The sequence below is a fragment of the Microcaecilia unicolor genome, chromosome 1, assembly GCF_901765095.1.
Source record: "Microcaecilia unicolor chromosome 1, aMicUni1.1, whole genome shotgun sequence".
In the NCBI taxonomy this organism is placed as follows: Eukaryota; Metazoa; Chordata; class Amphibia; order Gymnophiona; family Siphonopidae; genus Microcaecilia; species Microcaecilia unicolor.
In genome coordinates this window covers 366839218-366863201 of record NC_044031.1, presented here as the reverse complement: position 1 = coordinate 366863201, position 23984 = coordinate 366839218, and the positions used below count along the sequence as shown (strand labels likewise).

Below are 23984 nucleotides of genomic sequence, written 5' to 3'. Positions count from 1 at the left end.
TGCACAAAGCTTTTTTGATGCGATCCGAGGGAGAGGGTCAGTCGGCAGCCATTTGGGGGGGCTCTGTTCCCTCATGCTCAGAGTTGTTTCAGAAGCCGGCTAAGAGGTCGCGCTGGCAGTTAGAGGATTCCAGGCCTGCTGATTCCGAACATTCGGATGGGGCTCCTGACTCCGGGGAATCTCTGCCAGTTTTATTAGAAGAGGGGGAGTTGCCCGCAGGTGAAGGAGATGATCCCACCGCGGCAAGGCTATTCAGAAGGGAAGAGCTCATTCCTTTCATTATTCAGGCATTAAAAGTTCTGAATTTGTCTCCCCCAGAATCCGCGATCTCCCCTGCAGTAAGCTCTTCCATCATGTCTGGCACTAGACCACCCTCTAAAGCCTTTTATATTCATGAGGCTGTGCTGGTGCTCATTCAGGCGCAGTGGGATTCCCCAGAGGCTAGTTTGCGGGTGGCACGGGCGATGGCCAAGCTTTGCCCTTTGAGACAGGAGGACTTAGATTCTTTGCGTCTCCCTGTGGTAGATTCATTGATTTCTGCAGTGGCAAAGAAGACTGCTTTACCTGTTGAGGGAGGCGCAGCTCTCAGAGATCCGCAGGAGGAGAAGCTTGAAACTGCGGTTAAAGCTTTGTTTGAAGTTGCGGCCTTGACGTTACAGGCCTCGGTCTGCGGCTCTTATGCTGCCAGAGCATGTCTCTCTTAGGTGCAGAAGGCAGCATCTCTAGATGAGTTGGTTGAAGTTCTGCCGCTTTTGGAGTCCGGGTTGGCTTATTTGGCGGATCTGTTGTACGATATCCTTCAAGCTTCCGCTAAAGGAGTTTCGTTAGCGGTTTCAGCTCGCCGCTGGATCTGGTTAAAACATTGGGCTGCTGATCTGCCCTCGAAGTCCAGGCTGGCCCGATTACCCTTTAAAGGAAAACTCCTGTTTGGTCATGAATTGGCTCAGATTGTTAAGGACCTTGGAGATTCTAAAGGTTGCTTGCCGGAGGATAAGTCTAAATCCCAGGCAAAATAATTTCATCCACGTTTTAGAGACGCAAAGCGATATAGACTCTGTAGGGTCGGAGGTTATCAAAAGCCACGCTTTACTCAGAAGCAGCAGCAGTCCTTTCATTCCGAGTGCAGACTTCCCCCCTCTGTTCCACAAAATCAGCAAGGAACCAGAGGTACACAATGATGGGGCCCTGGTCCAGTCCTCTCTGCCGATAGGGGGGCGGCTGTTCCAATTCGGGGAGGAATGGGCCAGGGTGACTATGGACGAATGGGTGCTGGACATTATACGAGACGGTTACAAACTGGAATTTGCTCGTCCTTTAGCGGACAGTTTCCTCGAGTCTCCGTGCAAATCTCTGGTAAAGAGAGCTGCGGTAGGAGACACTTTGGCAGAATTGCTGCGTCTTCAGGCAGTGGTTCCCGTACCTGCGGACGAAGTAGGTCAAGGTTGCTACTCTATTTACTTTGTAGTGGAAAAGAAAGGCGGATCCTTTCGGCCAGTGTTAGATCTCAAGGTGGTCAACAAAGCCTTGAAAATGCGGCACTTCTGCATGGAAACGCTCCGGTCGGTGCTGGCGGCGGTTCAGCCGGGAGAATTCTTGGCCTCTCTCGATTTAAAGGAAGGGAGGTCGGGTCCGAAGGCATAGACGCTCTTCTTCAGCCGTGGCCCTTAGAACGTCTGTATGTCTTCCCTCCTTGGCCGATGGTTGGTCAAATACTAAACAAAATCTCTCGGCATCCGGGTCTGGTGATTCTCATTGCGCCGGATTGGCCCAGGCGTCCTTGGTATGCGGATTTGGTTCGCCTACTCATCAACGATCCGTTTCACCTGTCTCCATTGAAGGATCTTCTCCATCAAGGTCCGGTAATCATGACCGATTACTCCCCCTTTGGGCTTACGAAAGGTCGCATCTGAGGCATAAAGGTTTTTCAGAGGCTGTGATTGTGACAATGTTGCACGCCCACAAACATTCTACTTCGACGGCATATGTTACAGTTTGGAGGACAATTGTGGCTTGGTGTTCTTCGGCAGGCATTTCTCCTCATTCGGCTCCTCTGGGATCCATTTTGGCATTCTTACAGGAGGGAATGGATAAGGCACTATCGTCAAATACTTTAAAGGTCCAGGTGGCGGCCTTAGCGTGCTTTAGGGGTCGTTTGGGTAGACATTCTTTAGCTTCGCATCCAGATGTGGTGAGATTTTTTCGAGGTGCAGGACATCTTTGGCCTCCTCGACTTCAGGTGGTGCCGGAGTGGAATTTGAACCTTGTGCTGAGGGCCTTCGAACGGCCTCCTTTTGAACCCTTGAAAAAAGCTTCCTTAAAGGACATTCTCCGAGGACAAGCAGGCTGCTTGTTCTCACTGATGGGTGACGTCCACGGCACCACCTCCAATCGGAATCTTCACTAGCAAAGACGTTTGCTAGCCCTCGCGCACCCATGCGCATCGCGCATGCGCGGCCATCTTCCCGCCCGAACCGGCTCGTGTTCATCACTCTTCTTTTGTCCGCGCTCGGGACGGTCGTGTTTTGCCGCCTTCGTGCCCCTCAGAAGACCTTGCGTGTCTTTCATGTTTCTTTAAAAAAAAGAAAAAGAACCCTTTTTCCCGTATTTCTAGTTTTTTCCCAGCGTAAGTTTCCTTTCGCTTTCGGCGGCGGCCTTGTTGGTCGCCCGCATGGGTTTTTCTCACTTTTTTCTCGGTGCCTCTTGTCGTCATCGCGAATTTTGATTTCGCCGGTGCGATTTTTCCGCCCATGACATCGAAGCCTTCCAGCGGCTTCAAGAAGTGCACCCAGTGCGCCCGGGTAATCTCGCTCCCTGATAGACACGCATCGTGTCTTCAGTGTCTGGGGGCTGGGCACCGCCCGCAGGCCTGTAGTCTTTGTGCTCTTTTGCAAAAGAGGACTCGGGTAGCGAGATTAGCCCAGTGGAACATTCTGTTCTCCGGCGCTTCGACGGCGGCAGCATCTCGAGATTCGTCGGGTGCATCGGCGTAAGCAGCACTGAATTCTTCGGAGATCGCATTGACGTCGACTGCATCGAGGCGTCTTCTTCCTGCATCGTCGGTACCGAGACTTCGGAAGGGTGCGTCGGTGGTACCGGGACCCCCTCTGGTGCTGATGTCGTCGGACAGTGGTGCTTTGTCTGGAGTGCAGGTGAGGGCTGTCCATTCCCCTGCTGGTGGCAGTGAGCCTTCGGGTAGGTCTCCTCTGCTGGATTCTCGGACAACTCGTGCCTATCTTCCGGAGACAAGGGCCAACAATCTGTTGTCCCTCGTCTCCCGGGTGCGAGCGTCCCAGCAGATCACAGCTCGGCAGATGTTGAGATTGCTCGGCCACATGGCCTCCACAGTTCATGTGACTCCCATGGCTCGTCTTCGCATGCGATCTGCTCAATGGACCCTAGCTTCCCAGTGGTTTCAGGCTGCTGGGGATCTAGAGGACTTGATCCACCTGTCCACGAGTTTTCTCGAATCCCTGCACTGGTGGACGATTTGGTCCAATTTGACTCTGGGACGCCCTTTCCAAATTCCTCAGCCACAAAAAGTGCTGACTACAGATGCGTCTCTCCTGGGGTGGGGAGCTCATGTCGATGGGCTTCACACCCAGGGAAGCTGGTCCCTCCAGGAACAAGGTCTACAGATCAATCTCCTGGCGTTGCGAGCGGTCTGGAACGCTCTGAAGGCTTTCAGAGATCGGCTGTCCCACCAAATTATCCAAATTCAGACAGACAACCAGGTTGCCATGTATTACATCAACAAGCAGGGGGGCACCGGATCTCGCCTCCTGTATCAGGAGGTCGTCAGCATGTGGCTGTGGGCTCGCCGTTACGGCATGTTTCTCCAAGCCACATATCTGGCAGGCGTAAACAACAGTCTGGCCGACAGGTTGAGCAGGATTATGCAACCTCACAAGTGGTCGCTCAACTCCAGAGTAGTGCGCCGGATCTTCCAAGTGTGGGGGCACCCCCTTGGTAGATCTCTTCGCATCTCGAGCCAACCACAAGTTCCTTCAGTTCTGTTCCAGACTTCAGGCCCACGGCCGACTGGCATCGGATGCCTTCCTCCTGGATTGGGGGGAAAGCCTGCTGTATGCTTATCCTCCCATACCTCTTATGGGGAAGACTTTGTTGAAACTCAAGCAAGACCGAGGCACCATGATTCTGATTGCTCCTTTTTGGCCGCGTCAGATCTGGTTCCCTCTTCTTCTGGAGTTGTCCTCCGAAGAACCGTGGAGATTGGAGTGTTTTTCAACCCTCATCACCCAGAACGAAGGGGTGCTTCTGCATCCCAACCTCCAGTCTCTGGCTCTCACGGCCTGGATGTTGAGAGCGTAGACTTTGCCTCTTTGGGTCTGTCGGAGGGTGTCTCCCGTGTCTTGCTTGCTTCCAGGAAAGATTCCACTAAGAGGAGTTACTTCTTTTTATGGAGGAGGTTTGCCGTCTGGTGTGACAGCAAGGCCTTAGATCCTCGCTCTTGTCCTACACAGACCCTGCTTGAATACCTTCTGCACTTGTCTGAGTCTGGTCTCAAGACCAACTCTGTAAGGGTTCACCTTAGCGCAATCAGTGCATACCATTACCGTGTGGAAGGTAAGCCGATCTCGGGACAGCCTTTAGTTGTTCGCTTTATGAGAGGTTTGCTTCTGTCAAAGCCCCCCATCAAACCTCCTACAGTGTCATGGGATCTCAATGTCGTTCTCACCCAGCTGATGAAACCTCCTTTTGAGCCACTGAATTCATGCCATCTGAAGTACTTGACCTGGAAGGTCATTTTCTTGGTGGCAGTAACTTCAGCTCGTTATATTTTTTCAATATATTGTCATAATATCTTTACAGCAGCTCGGAAGTTTTCTTCCAAGTTTCCACTGCTTTTGCAGAGGTAGTGTTATATAGTTCAATGGAAGTTTCTTACTGCTTTGGTATCGTTATACTTAAGTTAGCTTGGCTGCACAAGCCCTCTTGTGGCGAACTTCGGTGTTCTCTCTAACCTGCTAGAGGAGGGACATAACCCACAAGTCTCTGGATTGATCTGAGGGACTAATGGAAAGAAAATGATCAGGTAAGACATAATTTTACCATGTCAGAGCCATGACTGTGTCGTTAGTAGAGAATGAATAGTCCCTGTGGGCTCTGGCCTCATCTATACAAGCCTCGAACACTTATGATTTTATATTTAAATCTTTTTATTAAAGTATTTAAAGGAACAATATTCTGTACAACTGTTTATAAATCACAAATAGAAAATAATATCAATGAGCAACTGAAATAAATGTGCTCCCGCCAGCCATCCTCTACCCTCAACAATAGCTGACTTGTGCTACCATAAGGAACCTTAATCCACCCTATTGTTCTTTTCGGTGAGCCTGGTAGCTAGGGATTCCCACGTGTGAGTATGACGTGGCTTGCTTTTCTTCTGAGAAAACGAACATACTTAACTTGTAGCAGATATTCTCAGAGGACAGCAAGCCAGTCATTCTCACGTACCCACCTAACTTCCCTTGGAATTGTTTTTGTATAGCTATTTTACTGTACTGCTGGTCCACTGCTCTTGTGGTGGGCGGGAAGGCATTCGTGCATGCGCAGTGGGGATCCTGAGGAGTGCTTTTAAAGCTATATACGCTTTAAAAGCTTTCTGCACCGAGCGACGTGGACGACATCCACCCACATGTGAGAGTGACTGGCCTGCTGTCCTAGGAGAATACCTGCTAACAGAAAAGTATCTTCGCTGAACCTGCTAATTCTAGATTTCAGTAGGGGCATAAGTTGTTTGATTCACATCCACAAGATATTAATCTTTAAATGATAGAATGACAAATTAAAGAGTAGCAAATCTGGACCGGATGGTATTCATCCCAGAGTACTGATAGAAATGAAAAATGAACTTGTGGAACTATTGTTAGTAATATGTAATTAACTTAAAAATCGAGCGTGGTACCGGAAGATTGGAGGGTGGCCAATGTAACGTCGATTTTTTTTTTTAAAAGGTTCCAGAGGAGATCTGGGAAATAATAGATAGGTGAGCCCGACGTCGGTGCCAGGCAAAATGGCAGAGACTGTTATAAAGAACAAAATTACAGAGCATATTCAAAAGCATGGATTAATGGGACAAAGCCAACATGGATTTAGTGAAAGGAAATCTTGCCTCACCAATCTATTACATTTCTTTGAAGGGGTGAACAAACATGTGGATAAAGGTGAGCCGGTCAATATTGTATATCTGGATTTCCAAAAGGCGTTTGACAAAGTGTGAATGCAGAGGAAATTGGAAAGTCATGGGATAGGAGGTAGTGTCCTATTGTGGATTAAAAACTGGTTAAAAGATAGAAAACAGAGAATAGAGTTAAATGATCAATATGCTCAATAGAGAAGGGTAGATAGTGGGGTTCCCCAGGGGTCTGTGCTGGGACCGCTGCTTTTTAATGTATTTATAAATGATCTAGAGATGGGAGTGACTAGTGAGGTAATTAAATTTGCTGACAACACAAAGTTACTCAAAGTTGTTAAATCACGAGAGGATTGTAAAAAATTACAAGAGGACCTTACAAGACTGGGAGACTGGGCATCTAAATGGCAGATGGCGTTCAAGTGCAAAGTGAAGCATGTGGAAAAGAGGAACCCGAATTATAGCTACATAATGCAGTGTTCCACATTAGGAGTCACCGACCAGGAAAGGGATCTAGGCATCGTCAATGATACTTTGAAACCCTCTGCTCATTGTGTGGGGGCAGCTAAGAAAGCAAATAGAATGTTGGATATTATTAGAAAAGGAATGGAAAACAAAAATTGAGGATGTTATAATGCCTTTGTATCGCTTCATGGTGTGACTGCACCTCGAATGTTGTATTCAATTCTGGTCGCCGCATCTCAAAAAAAATGTAGTGGTATTAGACAAGGTACAGAGAAGGATGATGAAAATGATAAAGGGGATGGGAAAATTTCCCTATGAGGAAAGGCTAAAGCAGCTAGGGCTCTTCAGCTTGGAGAAAAGACTGCTGAGGGGAGATATGATAGAGGTCTATAAAATACTGAGTGGAGTGGAACGTGTAGACGTGAATCCAGGGGCGTAGCTACGGGTGGGCCTGGGTGGGCCCAGGCCCACCCAGTTTAGCCTCAGGCCCGCCCACCCAGAATCCGTGTCATCCAATCAATCCTCGCCCTCTCCCACTTCTGCCGCAGCGCCGCACCTCACAGTCTCCCACCCCCGAGGCAGCACTTACTCTTTGCTGATAGCAACTCGCGGCGCCGACGTCCTGCTCTGGGGCCTTCCGCATCCCGCCTCCGTAAACAGGAAGTTACATCAGCGCGGCAGAGGGAAGTCTCCGGAGTAGGACGTCGGCATCGCAAGTTGCTATCAGCAAAGTGTAAGCGTTGCCTCGGGGGTGGGAGACTGACAGAGCTCCACTAGGGCCGAGCGAACCGGGCGGGATCCATAAGAGCAGGAGGAGTCCACAGGACCGTAGTGCACCGGCACCAGTGACCCGTCCCGGTGAGAGCACACCGGCAAGAGAGCTTGCGACGACCATAGTGATGGGGAAAGAAAAGGATCTCCCGGGGATCGTAGTGATGCAAGGAAGCTCCGAAGTGACGGTGGGAATAGGGCGTTTGGGGATTATAGTAATGGAGAAGACGGGGGTTGTAGTACTGGAACTGTTTCTTTGGGGGGGGGGGGTCCTAGGGGGTCCAGTGATGGGAAGGGGGTCCTAGGGGCTCCAGTGATGGGAGGGGGGGTCCTAGGGACTCCAGTGATGAGAGGGGGGGTCCTAGGGACTCCAGTGATGAAAGGGAAGGGGTTTTAGTGATTGTGATTGTGGAAAGGGGAGAAGGGGGTTCCTGTGGGTTCTATGGGAGAATCTTGCCCTGAACCCTTTATCCCCACCTCTTTAATTCCCTTACCTCTTAGTTATTCTGTCTGTCTGTGTCCTATTTAGATTGTGAGCTCTGTGAGCAGGGACTGTCGTTTCATGTATGGTGTACAGCGCTGCGTATGCCTTGTAGCGCTATAGAAGTGAGAAGTAGGTACAGGAGCAGTGCCGACAGCATTAAATGCAAGTGCTGCGGCTGGTGTCGAAGAGGGTGAGAAAGTTAGTGGGATGCTGCTGGCCCTGCAAGGGGAGGGGGCTGAAGGGAAGGGAGAGGTGCTGGACGGGGAGGGTGAGGAAGACAGTGGGGTGCTGGCCCTTCAAGGGGAGTGGGCTGAAGGGAGAGGTACTAGGTGCTGGACTTGTTGGGGGGGGGGGGGGTAAAGAAGATTTGAAGGTGCTGGCCCTGAGAGGGGAGGGGCCTGAAGGGAACAGAAAGGTGTTGGACTTGCCAGGGGCAGAGGGTTGGAAGGGAGAGAGGTACTGGACTTGCAGAGGGGACAGGGGAGAGGTTTTGGATTTGCAGGGGGAGGTGGAGGGAAGGGAAGAGGTGCTGGATATGCAAAGGGTTGAAGTGAAGGGGAGAGGTGCTGGACATGTTGGGGGGCTGGATGAAAGGGAAAGAGGTGTTGAACATCTAATGGGGGCTGGATGAAAGGGAGAGAGATGCTGGGGGGGGGGGGGGGCTGAAGGAGAGGTGCTGGATATGCAGATGATGGCTGAAGGAAAAGGAGACAGATGTGGACCTGCAAGGAGGGCTGGAGCAAAGGGAGAAAAGGTGCTGGACCTATGGGAGGGGTTAGAGGGAAGGGAGAGAGATGCTGGGAGAAAGAGCCAGATACCTAAGGGGAAGGAAAGAGAGGAAGAGAAGCTGGTTGGGGGGGGGGGGGGGGGGGGATCAGGGAGGAGAGAGAAAGGGGACATGGGGAAGTATACAGATACAGAAGGGAGATGATAGGCATTAGGTGGGAGCATGGGGACAGGGACACAAATGTGAGATGCTGTATGGGGATGGCACATGGGCACAGAGGGGTAATGCCTGACAAGGGGGGGAACAGGGATATGGAATAGAGATAAAATTCTGGACACTGGAGAGGGGGGTATATGGACACGGGGGGGGGGGGGAGATACCAGTCAAGGGGGAGAATAGGAACACAGAAGGGATTTGCTGGGCATGGGGTACATAGGTGCACAGAAGAATGATGATGGGTGAGGGGATATGAACACAGGGGAGATACTGGACAAAGAAATGTAGGAAAACAGAGATGGATGATGGACATGAAGAAATGTCAAATAGACAGGAGACCCTGGCAAGTGAGTTAAGAGAAGACAGAGGGAAGCAGAAACCAGAGATTGGGACCAATATGATTTGAGAAATAAAATGACCACACAACAAAAAGGTATAAAAATTATTTTATTTTCAATGTTGTGAATATAATATGTTGGATTTGGAATGTACATCTTGCCAAAGTTGATGTTAAACATGGCTGGGATCCCGGACAGAAATCTTGGAAACGACCCCAAAGTCCATTACCAGGCTGCGCCTTCAGCTTCCAGCATGCAGGCTTTCTCTGGCCAAGGAACCAAGCACAATTGCCCTAGTTGCAACCCCTAACACCATCCCTGGCATGTGCTATCTTTATATTTTGCACAGGAGCAAATGCCTTTCTTTCTTGTTTCTCTAGTGTTGTACTACATGCAAGGGCTAGTTTCTTGGGGTTTCCATTTAATTTATATTTCTAGAGTTTGTGGTCACTTATTCTGTATTTGGCATTTATGTCCTGTGTGTGTGTGACTGAGGTATTCTGTTAGCATGAAGTTTCCATGTAGCATTCTGTAGTAATTTGGCTTGTTCAGCTTTCCTGATAAATGTATTTGTATTTTGGGGCCCCACTATAATATTTAAGGCACTTCTTTTTCATAGGTAGGATCTTTGTTTTTGGAAGTTAGTGTTGGCATGGTAGGTTTGCTCTAGGTTCTGAGTGACTTTTGTTTTATAGATTTTTTAAAATTAATTTATAATGTGTCTGTAATTGAGATTACACTAGAAACCAACATTTCTTTGTATGATGAGTTTTATGGAGAATTGTCCTTGCTGTGCTCTGTATCCATTGTTGGTGGAGGGCCAGGAGGTTCTCTTGATGCAGAATGTGTTTGGCTTCAATACCATATATGTGTTGGAGGAGCATGACTCAATGGGGCTGAATAGTGCAGTCTATTGTACTTCCCTTAGGTCTCAATTGGCCTGCAGCCACTGAAACCTGCACTGCAACCCTCATTGAAGTTATGGGGAGTGGGGTAGGGACAGAGCATGGGTGCATCTGGTTGCTGTTTTTTCTCTTTCAAAAATGTTGGCAACTCTAGTGCCCACCCATCCAACCTGTAGGCCCACCCAAAAATTGCCTTCTGGCTATGCCACTGCGTGAATCTCTACAAAGTAATAAATTTAAAACAAATTGGAGAAATTTTTCTTCACTCAACGTGTAATTAAGCTCTGGAATTCGTTGCCAGAGAATGTAGTAAAAGCAGTTAGGTTAGCGGGGTTTAAAAAAGGTTTGGATGGCTTCCTAAAGGAAAAGTCCATAGACCTTTATTAAAATGGACCTGGGGAAAATCCACTGCTGATTTCTAGGATAAGCAGCATAAAATGTATTGTACTTTTTTGGGATCTTGCCATGTACTTGTGACCTGGATTGGCCACTGTTAAAAACAGGATGCTGAGCTTGGTGGGCCTTCGGTCTGTCCCAGTATGGCAAAACTTATGTATTTATCCATATATAAATCTTATCAAAAACTTTACTCATCAAACTATACACTGCTGATAAATCAGAACACATGTAAAACAACAAAACTCTCATCGGCATATAAGAAATACTGTATTTTCAACAACTGAAATATCTTCCCCCAAATCACTCAAGTAGATGTTAAATAAAATTGATGAAAGCTGGGAGCCTGTGCCACTTGAACATTTTCCCTACCAATTTACTTGGCTGGCTTGGTGTTTCAGAAAGCCAGTAAATCAATTTAATACATTACCTGAAACTCAAATATCACTCAACATATTCAACAGTTATATTCAACACCAAATCAAAAGCCATCAATAAATCCAATTGCATTGATTTGATCTTCAAAACTTGCTTAGACTTAAGTAGTTGCAAATATTTCCCCCTTTCCAAGTATGAATAAATGTTTGCACACAACTGTATACATTTATGAAAGTCTGAATGTCAGTGTCATAAAAGTGGTTCTTATTAAATTAAATGTATATTTGTTTAATGTTCTATATATTTTTTTTTCAGTTGGGATGCCCAAGACAAAGTAAGTACAAAAGTTTTCACCATTCATAGTAACGTACATAGTATATGACAGCAGATAAAGACCCACATGGTCCATCTAGGCTGCTCAATAATGCGGCAGACTCGCACCTGCCACTCCATCCAGGTTATACTTCACCATAATCAAATACTGTCATAACAAATGGGGGCAGTCATAGAGTCATGGAAGAGTTGTTCTATAATTTTGGATAGTCACATTTATTGTCATTCTGTTGACTTGTATTTCATAAAACAAACACTGGGCTCAACAAATCCCTGGTGCCAAGTTGCTTTGGTGTCTAGAAATTGCACCCTGGTGCCTGGGATTTTGTGTCCTTTAATCTTTTCCTTTTGCAGAGCTGCCTCAAACACATTTCCCACCTCTGCACCGTGATTCAGCTGTCTTCAAGCTTGAGTCGTACAATGCAGGAAAAATGAGAATTCTTATGGTTTGGTGGAACTTGAAACTGGGAGACCAGCCCAAACTTTCTGCTCACCCAAATTAAGCTTACACAGAGCAAAATTGCTGTTCTAAAGTGGATGACACGTTATTTCTGAGGCAGCTCTGCAAATATTAAGACAAGGGGGAATGCTCCCAAGCACATTGGTTGCCTGAGAGTGGCAGATGTGAGAGCAAGAGACAAAATAAAGGCTGGGAGAGAGGGGTATAAACTAAAGAGACTGGGTGAAGGCCAAGGGGATGGGGAGGTACAGCAAAAAAGACTCTGAAGGATGGAGGTTATGAATGAGAGACTGGGTGAAGGCTGAAGGGGATCGTATGTGAGAGAGAGAGAGACTGGGGGGGGGGGGGGGGGGGGCATAGGAAGACCAGTTTGTGCCAGTGATTTGCAGAGGTACCTTAAGAGTCTGATTTACTAAAGTATTTTTTTGCCCACAGATACAGAATAGAAAAAGTGCCTTAGTAAATCAGTTCCTTAAAGAACTACTGCTGATCTGGGAGAGGCTTATCCCCTTCTCCCAAACTTCACTGGGGACAGCATTGGAGGGGTGGAGAAGAAGCGAGAGAGATCTCAGCAGCTGGCTCCTAGTGTTTTCGGCAGGCTTATAGATTTAATGAGAATTTGTCAAGGCCTGATATACATAGAATTACTGAAACAGTTCTAGATGAACTTTTCCAAATTCAGATGCCTCTGTGTTCAGACTAAGACAGTAATCACTCGCTTTGGTATGTGGTTCATGATATGTATGGGATTTTATGTGGTGCACACAGTCCAGTCAGATGAATGAAGTTGAAAGGGGGAAAGGATTTTGGGTTTAGCTCAAGCTTTTTACTCGAGTAGGTTAAAGTGAGATATGTTCAGGTACAGCAGATATTTTTCTGTTCTCTAGAGGCTTTATGAGCTAAGTTCATATATATAAAGCAGTAAAAGGTTAAGTGACTTGCCCAAGATCACAGGGAGCAGTAGTAGATTTTGAACCCAGCTTCCTTAGTTCTCAGCCTTCTGCTGTAACCATTGGTCTTTCCTGAACTCTAGGATGCTCATGAAATGTGTATCCTTCCCTGTGCCCTGGTGGGCTAGGGATGTTGTGGAGGAAGAGGAGGGAGTCATGATCATTTTTAAAAAAATGACAGTTGTTAGCTGGATTCAGGGTTAATGATAGCAAGGATTCAGAAGAAGCCCTATGTATGGCCTTCAACCAAGGGCTGTCACTGTAGTTGCCAGACTTAAGTATATTTGGGGGTGGGGACATATAATTGCCTGGCAGTTCTCATTTTAATGGTCTTAAATAATTCTGTCATCCAAAGATTTGATCACCTCCACTTGTATCTTCTAATTCCAGATCAATTATAAATATATTAATTAGCAGAGGTCCTAGTACAGACCCTCGAGGCACACCACTACTAACCACCTTCTGTATGGCTAACTGACCATTTAGTTCAACTCTGTTTCCTGTCTTTTAGCCTATTTGTAATTCACAAAAATGCATGACCACCTAGCCCACACCCTGTAATTTCCTAAGTATCCTCTCATTAAGGACATTGTCAAATTCCTGAATATCCAAATACACTGTCAACTGGCTTGCTATTATTCACTCACTAGTGGAACCATGACTGTTTCCTCAACAATGAAACAGGCCCTAGGAAGGCTGTCATGTAAGCTTTTTTTTCTCTCTCTCTCCCCTGCCCTCCCCTCCATGTCCAGCGATTCTTCCCTCCCCTCCCCTCCATGTCCAGCGATTCTCCTCTTTCCTGCCCTCCCATCAGTGTCCCGTGATTCTCTCCTCTACTGTCCTCCCATCCCATCCATGTCTGTGAATTCTCCTCTGCCGTGCCCTCCCCTTCCCTTCCCTTCCTCCCTCCCCTCGATGTCCCGCGATTCTCGCCTCCCCTCGATGTGTACCTGAATGTTCTCTGGCTGGCTGGCGCTGGCTTCCGTTCCGTTCGTAACACCCCTCCTGACGTCAGCTCGCTTTCCCTCCTGCAAATTCCAACCTCTTCTCCCACCCCAGTCTCACTGTTTTCGTCCTTTGAAGTCCACTCTATCCGCCTCTTCACGCCCTAGCCTCTCCGTCTAGCAGTCATTTATCGCCCCCCCCTGATAAGTCTCTTCCATCCTTCCTCACTGACTTCGACGCCTGACTCTCCTTCTTTCATAATCCTTCATCCCCCTCCATTATCCTTGGGGACTTTAACATCCACGTTGATGATCCATCCGACTCCTATGCCTCCCAATTCCTTGCCCTAACGTCCTCATTCAATCTTCAACTGTGCTCCTCGACACCCACTCACCAAAGTGGTCATTGTCTCGACCTTATCCTCTCCTCTAACTGCTCTCCCTCCAGCTTCTATTCCTCTGATCTCCCCCTTTCCGACCATCACCTAATAACCTTCAATCTTAAGCACCCTCCTCCCCAGTCCCACCCAATTTCATCCCCCACTTCTAGGAACCTTCAAGCTATCGACCCCTTTATTCTATCCTCTTTTGTTTCTAACCTTCTCTCTACCACCACCCTACCTAAGTCTGTGAATGAAGCTATTTCTTCCTACGATACTATTCTCTCCTCTGCTCTTGACACTGTTGCCCCTCTCATGCCCCGTCCTACTAGGCGTATCAAACCCCATCCTTGGCTAACCTCTAGAATCCGCCCGCTCAGCAGAACGTTCTTGGCGATTTCACACATTTCAAATTCATGCTGAACTCCTTCCAGTCTGCCCTTTCACTTGCCAAACAGGATTACTTCACCCATTTGACTAACTCCCATGGTTCTAACCCTCGACTTCTCTTCGCCACGCTAAACTCTCTTCTCAAAGTACCTCTGTCTCCTATTCCCCCTTCCCTTTCTCCACAGACTCTAGCTGATTACTTCCATGATAAAATCCGTGAGATCAACCTTGAATTTTCATCCAAACACTCCCCACCTCTCTCTCCCGTAGTCTACACCCCTTACTCTCCTTCTTTCTCCTCCTTCTCAGAAGTTTCTACTGAAGAAACTGTCTGTCTTCTTTCCTCCTCTAAATGTACTACCTGTTCCTCTGATCCCATCCCCACTTACCTACTTAACACTGTCTCTCCTACGATCATCCCTGTCATTTGTCACATCCTTAATCTTTCACTCTCCACTGCAACTGTTCCTTCGACCTTCAAACATGCTATTGTCACTCCACTCCTTAAAAAAACCCTCACTTGACCCTACCTGCCCCTCCAACTATCGCCCCATCTCCCTTCCCTCTCCAAATTACTGGAACGTGTGTCGTTCACCGCCATTGCCTTGACTTTCTCTCTTCTCAACCTATTCTGGACCCACTTCAATCCGTTTTTCTCCCTCTTCACTCTACTGAAACTGCACTTACTAAAGTCTCTAATGATCTGCTTCTGGCTAAATCCAGAGGTCTCTAGTCCATCCTCATCCTTCTTGACCTATCTGCTGCTTTTGACACTATTGACCACACCTTACTCCTCGATACGCTGTCCTTGCTTGGATTCCAGGGCCCTGTTCTTTCCTGGTTCTCTTCCTAGCTCTCATTCCGTACTTTCAGTGTTCACTCTGGTGGATCCTCTTCAACTTCCCTCCCGCTTTCAGTAGGTGTGCCTCAGGGTTCTGCCCTTGGACCACTCCTTTTCTCCATCTATACCTCCTCCCTTGGTGCCCTGATCTCATCCCATGGTTTTCATTACCATCTTTATGCTGATGACTCTCAGATCTACATCTCCACCCCTGAAATCTCTACCTTAATCCAGGACAAAATCTCTGCCTGCTTGTCTGACATTGCTGCCTGGATGTCCCAGCGCCATCTCAAATTAAACATGGTTAAAACAACTTCTCATTTTCCCCCTTAAACCCTCCTCCCCTCTTCCCCCATTCTCTATCTCTGTTAATGGCTCTCATATCCTCCCTGTCTCCTCGGCTCGTAACCTTGGAGTCATCTTCGACTCCTCTCTCTCCTTCTCTGCTCATATTCAACAAATTGCCAAAACCTGTCTCTTTTTTATCTTCAATATTAGCAGAATTCGCCCCTTTCTTTCTGAGCACGCCACCAAAACCCCTATTCACACCCTTGTTACTTCTCGCTTGGACTATTGCAATTTACTCCTCACTGGTCTTCCGCTCAATCATCTTTCTCCTCTCCAATCTGTCCAGAATTCTGCAGCTCGACTTATTTTCTGCCAGAATCGTTTTGCCCACACTAGCCCTCTCCTCAAGTCACTTCACTGGCTCCCTGTCCGCTTCCGTATACAGTTCAAACTCCTCTTACTGACCTTTAAATGCATCCACTCTGACCCCTCACTACCTCTCCTATCTCTGCCTACATTCCTCCCCGTGAACTCCGCTCTCTTAACAAATCTCTCTTGTCGTCCCCCTTCCACTCCACCGCTGACTCCAGACTTCGTTCTTTTGTCTTGCGGCACCTTATGCCTGGAACCATCTTCCCGAACTCATACGTCTAGCTCCATCTCAACCTGTTTTTAAATCTATGCTGAAAGCTCATCTTTTTACTACTGCCTTTGGCTCCTAACCGCTACTCATTTGCCCTCCTCCTCCCTGTTCCTCTTTACCCTGTAATTCCCTTGTCCGTAATGTCTTGTCTGTCCTTTTTACCTAGATTGTAAGCTCTTTGAGCAGGGACTGTCTCTCTATGTCAAGTGTTTAGCGCTGCGTGCGTCTGGTAGCGCTATATAAATGCTATTAGTAGTAGTAGTAGTGTTCCCTTCCCTGTCACTGTTCCGCCCTCTGACGTCTTTACATCTTGACACGAGGGAGGGACAGTGAGTAGGAATGGAACGCTGGCGGCTGGCTGATGTCAGGAGATGTTACGAACCCAGGCAGCCAGACATGGAACGTTGGAGGTGCAAATTATTATATAGGTTAGTAAATAACGACAGATGGAGGAAATGATGTCATCAGGGGAGGAAGTGACATCAGGCTGAATGGCCGCTTAGGAAAGAAACTCCGAGCGACCCATGGGGACTAGTATCAAAAGCGCCCGACATGGGGGCAAGCGTGCTGCTGAAAGGTGTAGCGAAGAAGCACCCGTGTTGGGGATCCTGCTAGTTGATGAGTTTGCGAGCGGAAGCGGTGGATTTCTCGCGCTTTGCATTCCCGGGTGCGGGGATGTTGTGAGTGGGAAACAAAATGGCGGCCGCGACGGCGAGACAGCAGGAGCTTGGAGTGGAGGCAGGAAGCCCAGAGGCGGTGGTGGGAATCCGGCTGGCGGCTATGGTTACAGGAAATGAGGACCGACTTGAAGGCACTTAGGGGAGACTTGGCAAGCTTGGGAGCTGATTTGAGAGGAGAGCTGAGGGAGCTGGGCTGTCGGATTGAAGAGGCAGAGAAACTCAGCTAGATTCACATGCGAAGGCGATGGGCATGATGGATCATCAAATAGATGAGCTTCAATCAGCTCAAATGCAGGTTCTGGATAAACTGGAAGATCTAGAAAATCGCAGCCGCAGGCATAACTTGCGATTTAGAGGCCTCCCTGAAACGCCTGCATATTTAGATTGCAAGGGGACTGTGCAAAAATTTGTGAGCGACCTGCTGGCTGCAACTGGAACCACGATAGAGCCTGCATCGGTTCAGCTGGAAAGAGCTCATAGAGCTGTTGGATCTCCGCGGGCTGATCTATCTAAAGATATTATAGTATGTTTCCAGGATTATAAATTAATGGAACAGGTGGCAAAGGTAGCACGCCAAACCCCAAATTTCCAATGGGACTCATACGCTGTGGAAATCTACCAAGACTTAGCAGCCACCATGCTAAAGCGCAGGACAGAATTAAAGCCAGTTACCAGGCGACTTGAAGAACTGCGTATTCGTTACAAATGGTGTCACCCTTTTACACTGATCTTCTACAAGAATGGGAAGATGCAGCAAATTAAAATGCTGGCGGAGGCTAAGGAGATCCTTCCTGAGGAGGGGGGTCCTCAGGAGACATCTGGGCCCTCAGGATCTATAAAGCATTTCACAGTGCTGGTGCCTCCTCCGAAGTGGCAACGGGTGGGCAAAGGACCTAAGCGCTTGCAACGCCAGCAATCTGCTACACGAGTTACCTGATAATGCTGGCGTTTTGTATGACTTGGTTCACCTTGCCTCACGTAGTGAGCGGCTCAGATAATGAAGTATTTGGATGACTGTTTGCTTTTGTCACTGGTTTGTATGATGGTTAAAAGGGGAGGTTTTCCCTAAATATGGGGGGAGGGTTTAAATGTGAATTAAGGTGTTTTTTTTTTTTTTTAATTTGTACCCCACACTTTCCCACTCATGGCAGGCTCAATGCGGCTTAGGTACTTATTTGTACCTGGGGCAATGGAGGGTTAAGTGACTTGCCCAGAGTCACAAGGAGCTGCCTGTGACTGCAGTGGGAATCGAACCCAGTTCCCCAGGAACTCTAACCACTAGGCCACTCCTCCACTGTTGTTGTGAAATTGTGGGCCAGAAGGGCAAAGCCAGGTGGTCTGTGTGGGTTGCCTCTTGGGGGGGGGGGGGTATTCAGCTCACACTTCCTCCATTAACTACCCACGATGATGTTAGTGGGCAGTTTATATCTTTTGGGGGGAATAGGGTGGGGGGGTGGGGTAGAGGATCACAGGGGAGAGAGGGGGAGGAGGTGGACTCAGGGTAGATAGATGTCAGGGTAAGGGGAAAGAGGACAGGGAAAGGAACAAGATATGGCCTGGCAGGGCAAACACCCATGCATGCTGTCTGATGGCTGATATAAAGTTACTGCTTTTAAAATGTTAGGGGACTGAATATCCCGAGGAAGTAAATGACGATAGATAAAGACCTGTACGGTCCATCCAGTCTGCCCAACAAGATAAACTCATTTTACATGGTATGTGATACTTTATTTGAATACCCGAGTTTGATTTATCCTTGTCATTCTCAGGGCACAGACCATAGAAGTCTGCCCAGTACTGTTCTTGTACTAAGTTCTGAAGCTAACGTTGAAGCCCCTTAAAATTTATGCTCCAGCCAATCCCTATCTATTCAGTCACAATCAGGGCTTAGGCCGTACAAGTCTGCCCAGCTCCCGTTTTGTTTCCCAATTACTGGCATCGCCACCAATCTCCGCTAAGATTCCACGGGAACCGTTCCTTCTTTTTTTTTTTTTTTTTTAAATATTTTTATTAAGGTGCATAACATATTACATTCCATGTTATCTCAACTTTTTCAAATGCATTACAGATTGGCAGACACATAGCAGGGAATACAGATTTAAAGTGTAGTGCTACTACTATTATCAAAAAGCAGTCTTACAGATCCTGTTGTAGTTTCTGAGAAACGATCCCCCTGCCATTGTTGTATGCACATAAACAAATAGAAAAGTTCTTGACCAACATAAACATCCATATCACCTTGCTTTTATGTTAATGCCCCCCGCAAACACTACACCACCTACTTACTTCCCTCCTCCCCCGCCCTCTTCTGGAGAAGGTTGAGATCCAACATACAACACCACATAAAGCTTCCATAAATATCTATACTTCTGGCCCCCTATTTGTCTGGATACTAGTAGCCTCTCTATCTCCTATCTCGCCATTTGTACCATCTTTGCTGTCCATTGCAGAACAGTCGGTAGTTCTTCTGCTACCCAGTTCACCAGTATTGCCTTCCGTGCTACCATTAGCGCCACGCATACAAAGCACGCCTGTGAGGAAGATAGTCCTTGATCAGTGAAATGCGCCTCGTCTCCCAGGAGAAGCACCTTGTAAGACCATTCCACGGAAACATTAAACATGCGCTCCAAAGCCCCCAGAACTCCCACCTAAAAAGTATGTAGTTTAATACATTCCAAAAAGTGTGGACAAGCGAGCCCACTCGCTGTTTGCAGCGCACACACCTGTCATCCTCCCACAGCCCCATTTGCTTCCTCTAGTGATGAAAGCACCATGGAGTAGCTTAAACTGCATTTCTTGTAAGTTAGCACTGGGAGTCACCTTAAAACCCACAAAATACTTTGATAGCATATCCACCGTAATTTCTTCTCCCAGCTGCTCCCCCCACCTCCTCGCTAAGCCAGCAAAAAAGGAAGCCTCTCTCTGCTCCCTTTCCGAAGCATACCGTACTGCAAGCTTATTTGCCTCCTGAGGAACCTGACAAAATACCTTATCCAAACGGGAGAAAGTAGGACCACTTGTCCTTGTAGACAGTAAGGACCCACGGTAGTGTTTCCATTGCAAGAAAGGTAGAACATCTGCTCTCCCCAAGCTCCAAGCCTGCTGCGCTTGTTCAAAAGTAGGGAAGACATTGCCCTCAGGCCCCGTAAACTGTCCCACATATCTACAACCCTTCCTCGCCCATGTCTTAAACCACGTTCCTCCCTGTCCTGCTAGGAACTAAGGATTATCTACTGCCTCTAAAAAAGAAGAGGGACCAGACGCTCCACCTAACCCTTCCCTCCACCACTTCCATGCCCTCAACGGCCGGAGAAGAGGATGTACACTCTCCCCCCTCCCCGCTGGTATTTGTAAAAGATTAAACACTGAGTATGGTGCAGATCCCTCCTCCCACATATATTGTGGTGCAAATCTTGCAGCTCCTGTATGCATCTCATGAATCCACTGGAGCAGAGCTGCCACGTTATATAGGCGGATATCTGGCAACTGCAATCCCCCCCTAGCTCTAGGATGTATTATAGCTAGCCCTATTCTTGCCCGACGCCCCGCCCATAGAAAGGACCCTGTAAATCCTTTAAAGTATGCTTCATCACTTTTTGTAATCCACAAGGGCAGCATCTGCAGTGGATACAATATTTTTGGCAACATGACCATTTTGACTAATGCCACTCTATCAAGCAGCGAGATCGGCAGTTCCCGCCAGCGATAACATAATGTTTTAAGATTATCTAACTTATCTTGTTTGTTCCTACTGTATATGACCCTTAGATCTCTATGAAGATACACCCCTAAATACTTCAATGACCCCGAAGACCAGGCGAGAGGAAATGCTGATAACTGTTGACACTTACACGGGGCGGATACTGGTAGGGCTTCAGATTTATCAAAATTAATTCGCAGTCCAGAAAAAGATCCAAACTGTAGAAGCAAATCAATTAATTTGGGCACTGACGTGGTGGCCCTATCTAAGTATATAAGCATGTCATCGGCAAATAAATTGATTTTAAATTCTTGAGAACCTACCTGAATACCCTGTACTTGATCAGTTCTTCTAATCTTTTCAGCAAAGGGCTCAAGTGACAGCACAAATAACATAGGCGAAAGCAGGCACCCTTGCCTTGTGCCTCTCTCCAACCCAAAGACCGGGGATAACGCTCCATTTATCATAATCTGAGCTGAGGGGTTATGATACAAAGCCCTTATGCCGCCCAGAAATGCTCCCATAATTCCGAATTGGGGTAACACCCAAAACAAGTAGTCCCACAAGATCTTGTCAAACGCCTTTTCCGCATTGAGGCTCGTGAAGATGGCATCCCCTGGGATACCACCTACTCCCTGCAATACTGTCAAGGCCCGGAGAACATTTGAGGAGGCATACCTGCCAGGTACAAACCCCGCTTGATCCGTATGTATTATCGCAGGCAAGACGGACCCCAGACGATGGGTCAATATGTTCACAAACAATTTGATGTCCTGGTTAAGGAACGATATCGGGCGATAAGACCCTAGTAACTCCGCATCCCTTCCAGGCTTAGGGAGTACCACTATGTGAGCATGTGTCAACTCTCCTCCTGCCACTCCCTTCTCACATAGACAATGGCAAAGCTCCTGGAAAGGACGACAAATCTTTATACCTAGAATCTTATAAAACTCCGGCCCCAACCCATCAGGCCCAGGCGCCTTTGCTAACTTCAAACGCTTAATTGCCTGGCCTATCTCTCCCCCCCCCCCCCCCCCCCAACAGGAGCATTTAAAACATCCCTCTGTTCTTGCGACAGCTGAGGCAACGACAAATTCCTAAAGAAGGACTCCCTCTGACCCCTGTCCATATCTCCCTTATTTTACAAAGCCTTGTAAAATCTCACAAACTCATTTTGTATATCCTCCACCGACGTCTTCATTCCACCCTCCAAAGACTTAATCCTCGTTATAACTTTTTTCACTCCCCTACTCCTAACTAGAGTAGCCATCAGTTTCCCAGCCTTATTTCCCCATCTGTAGAGATTATGTTTGTACATGTGAATGTCTTGTGCTGCTCTATCATTCAGCAGGTCATTAATTTTCCTTCTTATAGAGTAATATTCCCTTCCTTAGCATCCCTCCGGACCGGCCCAGAATGTGACTGATGGGTTGTGTACGCCTTCCAGCAGGTGGAGACCGAGAAAAAAACTGTGACTGTAGGAGCCAATAAGAGCCCTTGGCAACCAGAGAAAGATCCAGTAATCTCAGTCTCCAGCAGGTGGAAGGTGGTGAGCCCTTCAGTCTCAGTCTTTTCTATACTTTTCTCTCTTTCTTGATTAGATTTTATGTTGGTATAATTTTCTTCTGGGTCCCTGTGCATTTTTAAGGATATATATATAACAAAAACCTGCTCTTGGAAGCCTGAAACCCTTGGGGGTCCCTCAGAGCCTCGGGGGTGCCACACTCGGAAGGCCGAGTCCCTCCCCCCTGTTCCTCCCTGAAGAAAAAGCATGATTTTAATTTTGAATGCTTTAAATAGCAGTCTGTTGTCAGGAACAGTCTGACTGTGTGAAGTTCCTCCAGCTCTTCGCAGTAAGAACTGTAGAGGCAGGGAGAGGCAGCTGCTCTTATAAGCAAGAGTTTTAAAAAAAGAAAAGAAAAAAGCGAGAGCCCCCCCAGTCTGCTCCTGGCAGAGCCGTTTCTGGGCAGTAACAGCGAGCAGGGCAGCTCCGGAGCGGTTCGCTGCGATCCGATCAGCTGTTAATTGCTCAGCTGTTTTGTGTTTATTCTCCCCTTAGCGATGTCGGGGAAATTCCGCTCCTGTGCCGTCTGTCAGCAGCGGGCTTTAGGAGCGAGTAGAGTTTGTCGTTTTGGTATCACTCCTCAGAAACAGGGTACTGTGATTGGGCAGTCGTTGGTACCGTTAGTCGGGGGGGGGGGGGGGGGGGGGTCCGTTCTTTCCGTTGGGCCGGTGATCGTGTCTTTGCTCCCGTTTTTGGCGGGAAACGCCGCCATTTTGAATGTATCCTCGCTGAGCATGGGTATGCATTTACTTGTAAGTAAGTTACCAAATGCTCAAACAGAAGTTTGCTTTGGGCATGCTTAGTATGGCAGCCTCAGTTAAAAAAAAAAAAAAAATGAAATGGCTTCTCTGTTTGACAGCCATGTTTCCATCTGTATGCTCCATTCTAGTCTGTTGCTATGTTATTTTTATTTTGCTAAGGTCTGTATGGTCTTCCAGCTCTGCAGTTGGCTGAAAAGCATTCTTTTGGGGAGAGCAATTTATAATAAGGCTGTTCTAAGCTCATCTTTCCTTTCCTCCTCCCCCCCCCCCCCACCGTTTTTTCCTTCTTACAGTGGGGTGCAGGTGTCTGGAATAGGAAGCTCTTAATGCACTTTTCAAGCTTCAGTACACATTTTTTGCTTATATGCTTTAGCCCAATCCTAGTCTATGTCCACACAGCAGTTTTGTACATTTGCAGAGGTGTGCGCAGCTCCCTACCTAGCTTTTTCAATCCAGCCAAAGGAATAGCTTGTAGTTTTTGTTTGGCTAGCCAAACTTATCCGATCAGGGCTGCATGAGAACATAAGAGCATAAGCTTTGCCATGCTGGGACAGTCCGAGGGTCCAGCTAGCTCAGCGTCCCGCTTTCGTCAGTAGCCACAGCTGCTCCCAGTCTGCCCACTAGTTCTCTAATTTGTGGTTTAGGCGGTTAGTGTTGATCTGCAGCACCACTCTCCAGCACCACTCTCCAGCTTAGCACTTTGTATACTGATCCCTATGGGGGGTTATTCTCAACAGTTCAGTTAAGGCTTAGGTGCTAGATTGTTGAGTTTGCATGTGTTTTACCTTCTATAAAACACAAGCATATGTCTGTCATTAGGCATCTTTCTGCTGTCAGACACTTAACAAGTAATACTTCCCCTCTCAGCGAAGAAGGGGTGTGGGCCCAGTTTCTATTCCTGGCAGCGCTTGTTTGATGTCATTCCTAGAATCTCCTTGCCTTTCTTGCATCCTAAACAGAGTCATCAGAGATTATCTCCGCAGACTTCTGGTCCTTTGGGCAATTGTCTCCTGTCCTTCAAGTGGACCAGTGTTAAGGTCGTCTCTCTATCCGATTTGGGATTTCAAGGCGGTCAGTCAAATCCTGGTCTCTGTTCTCATCAGGAGTTTTTGTTTTCAGTCAGCCTGTTAGAGACCAGAGCAGTTTGTCTGGTGCTCCAGTATTTTCTTCATCTCCTGTGAGGCCGAACAGTGAGAGTCATGTCAGACATTGC

The 23984-nt window shown here is 47.6% G+C and overlaps 1 protein-coding gene across 1 annotated transcript in view; it reads left to right on the top strand.

Annotated features, from left to right (window-relative positions):
- The window catches only part of LOC115474425, a 439537-nt gene that overhangs the window by 237979 nt on the left and 177574 nt on the right, over positions 1-23984 (top strand). The window contains exon 9 of the mRNA XM_030209885.1: positions 11153-11171. Within this exon, the coding sequence (XP_030065745.1) occupies positions 11153-11171 (19 nt within the window). The remainder of the gene's footprint in view (positions 1-11152; positions 11172-23984) is intronic.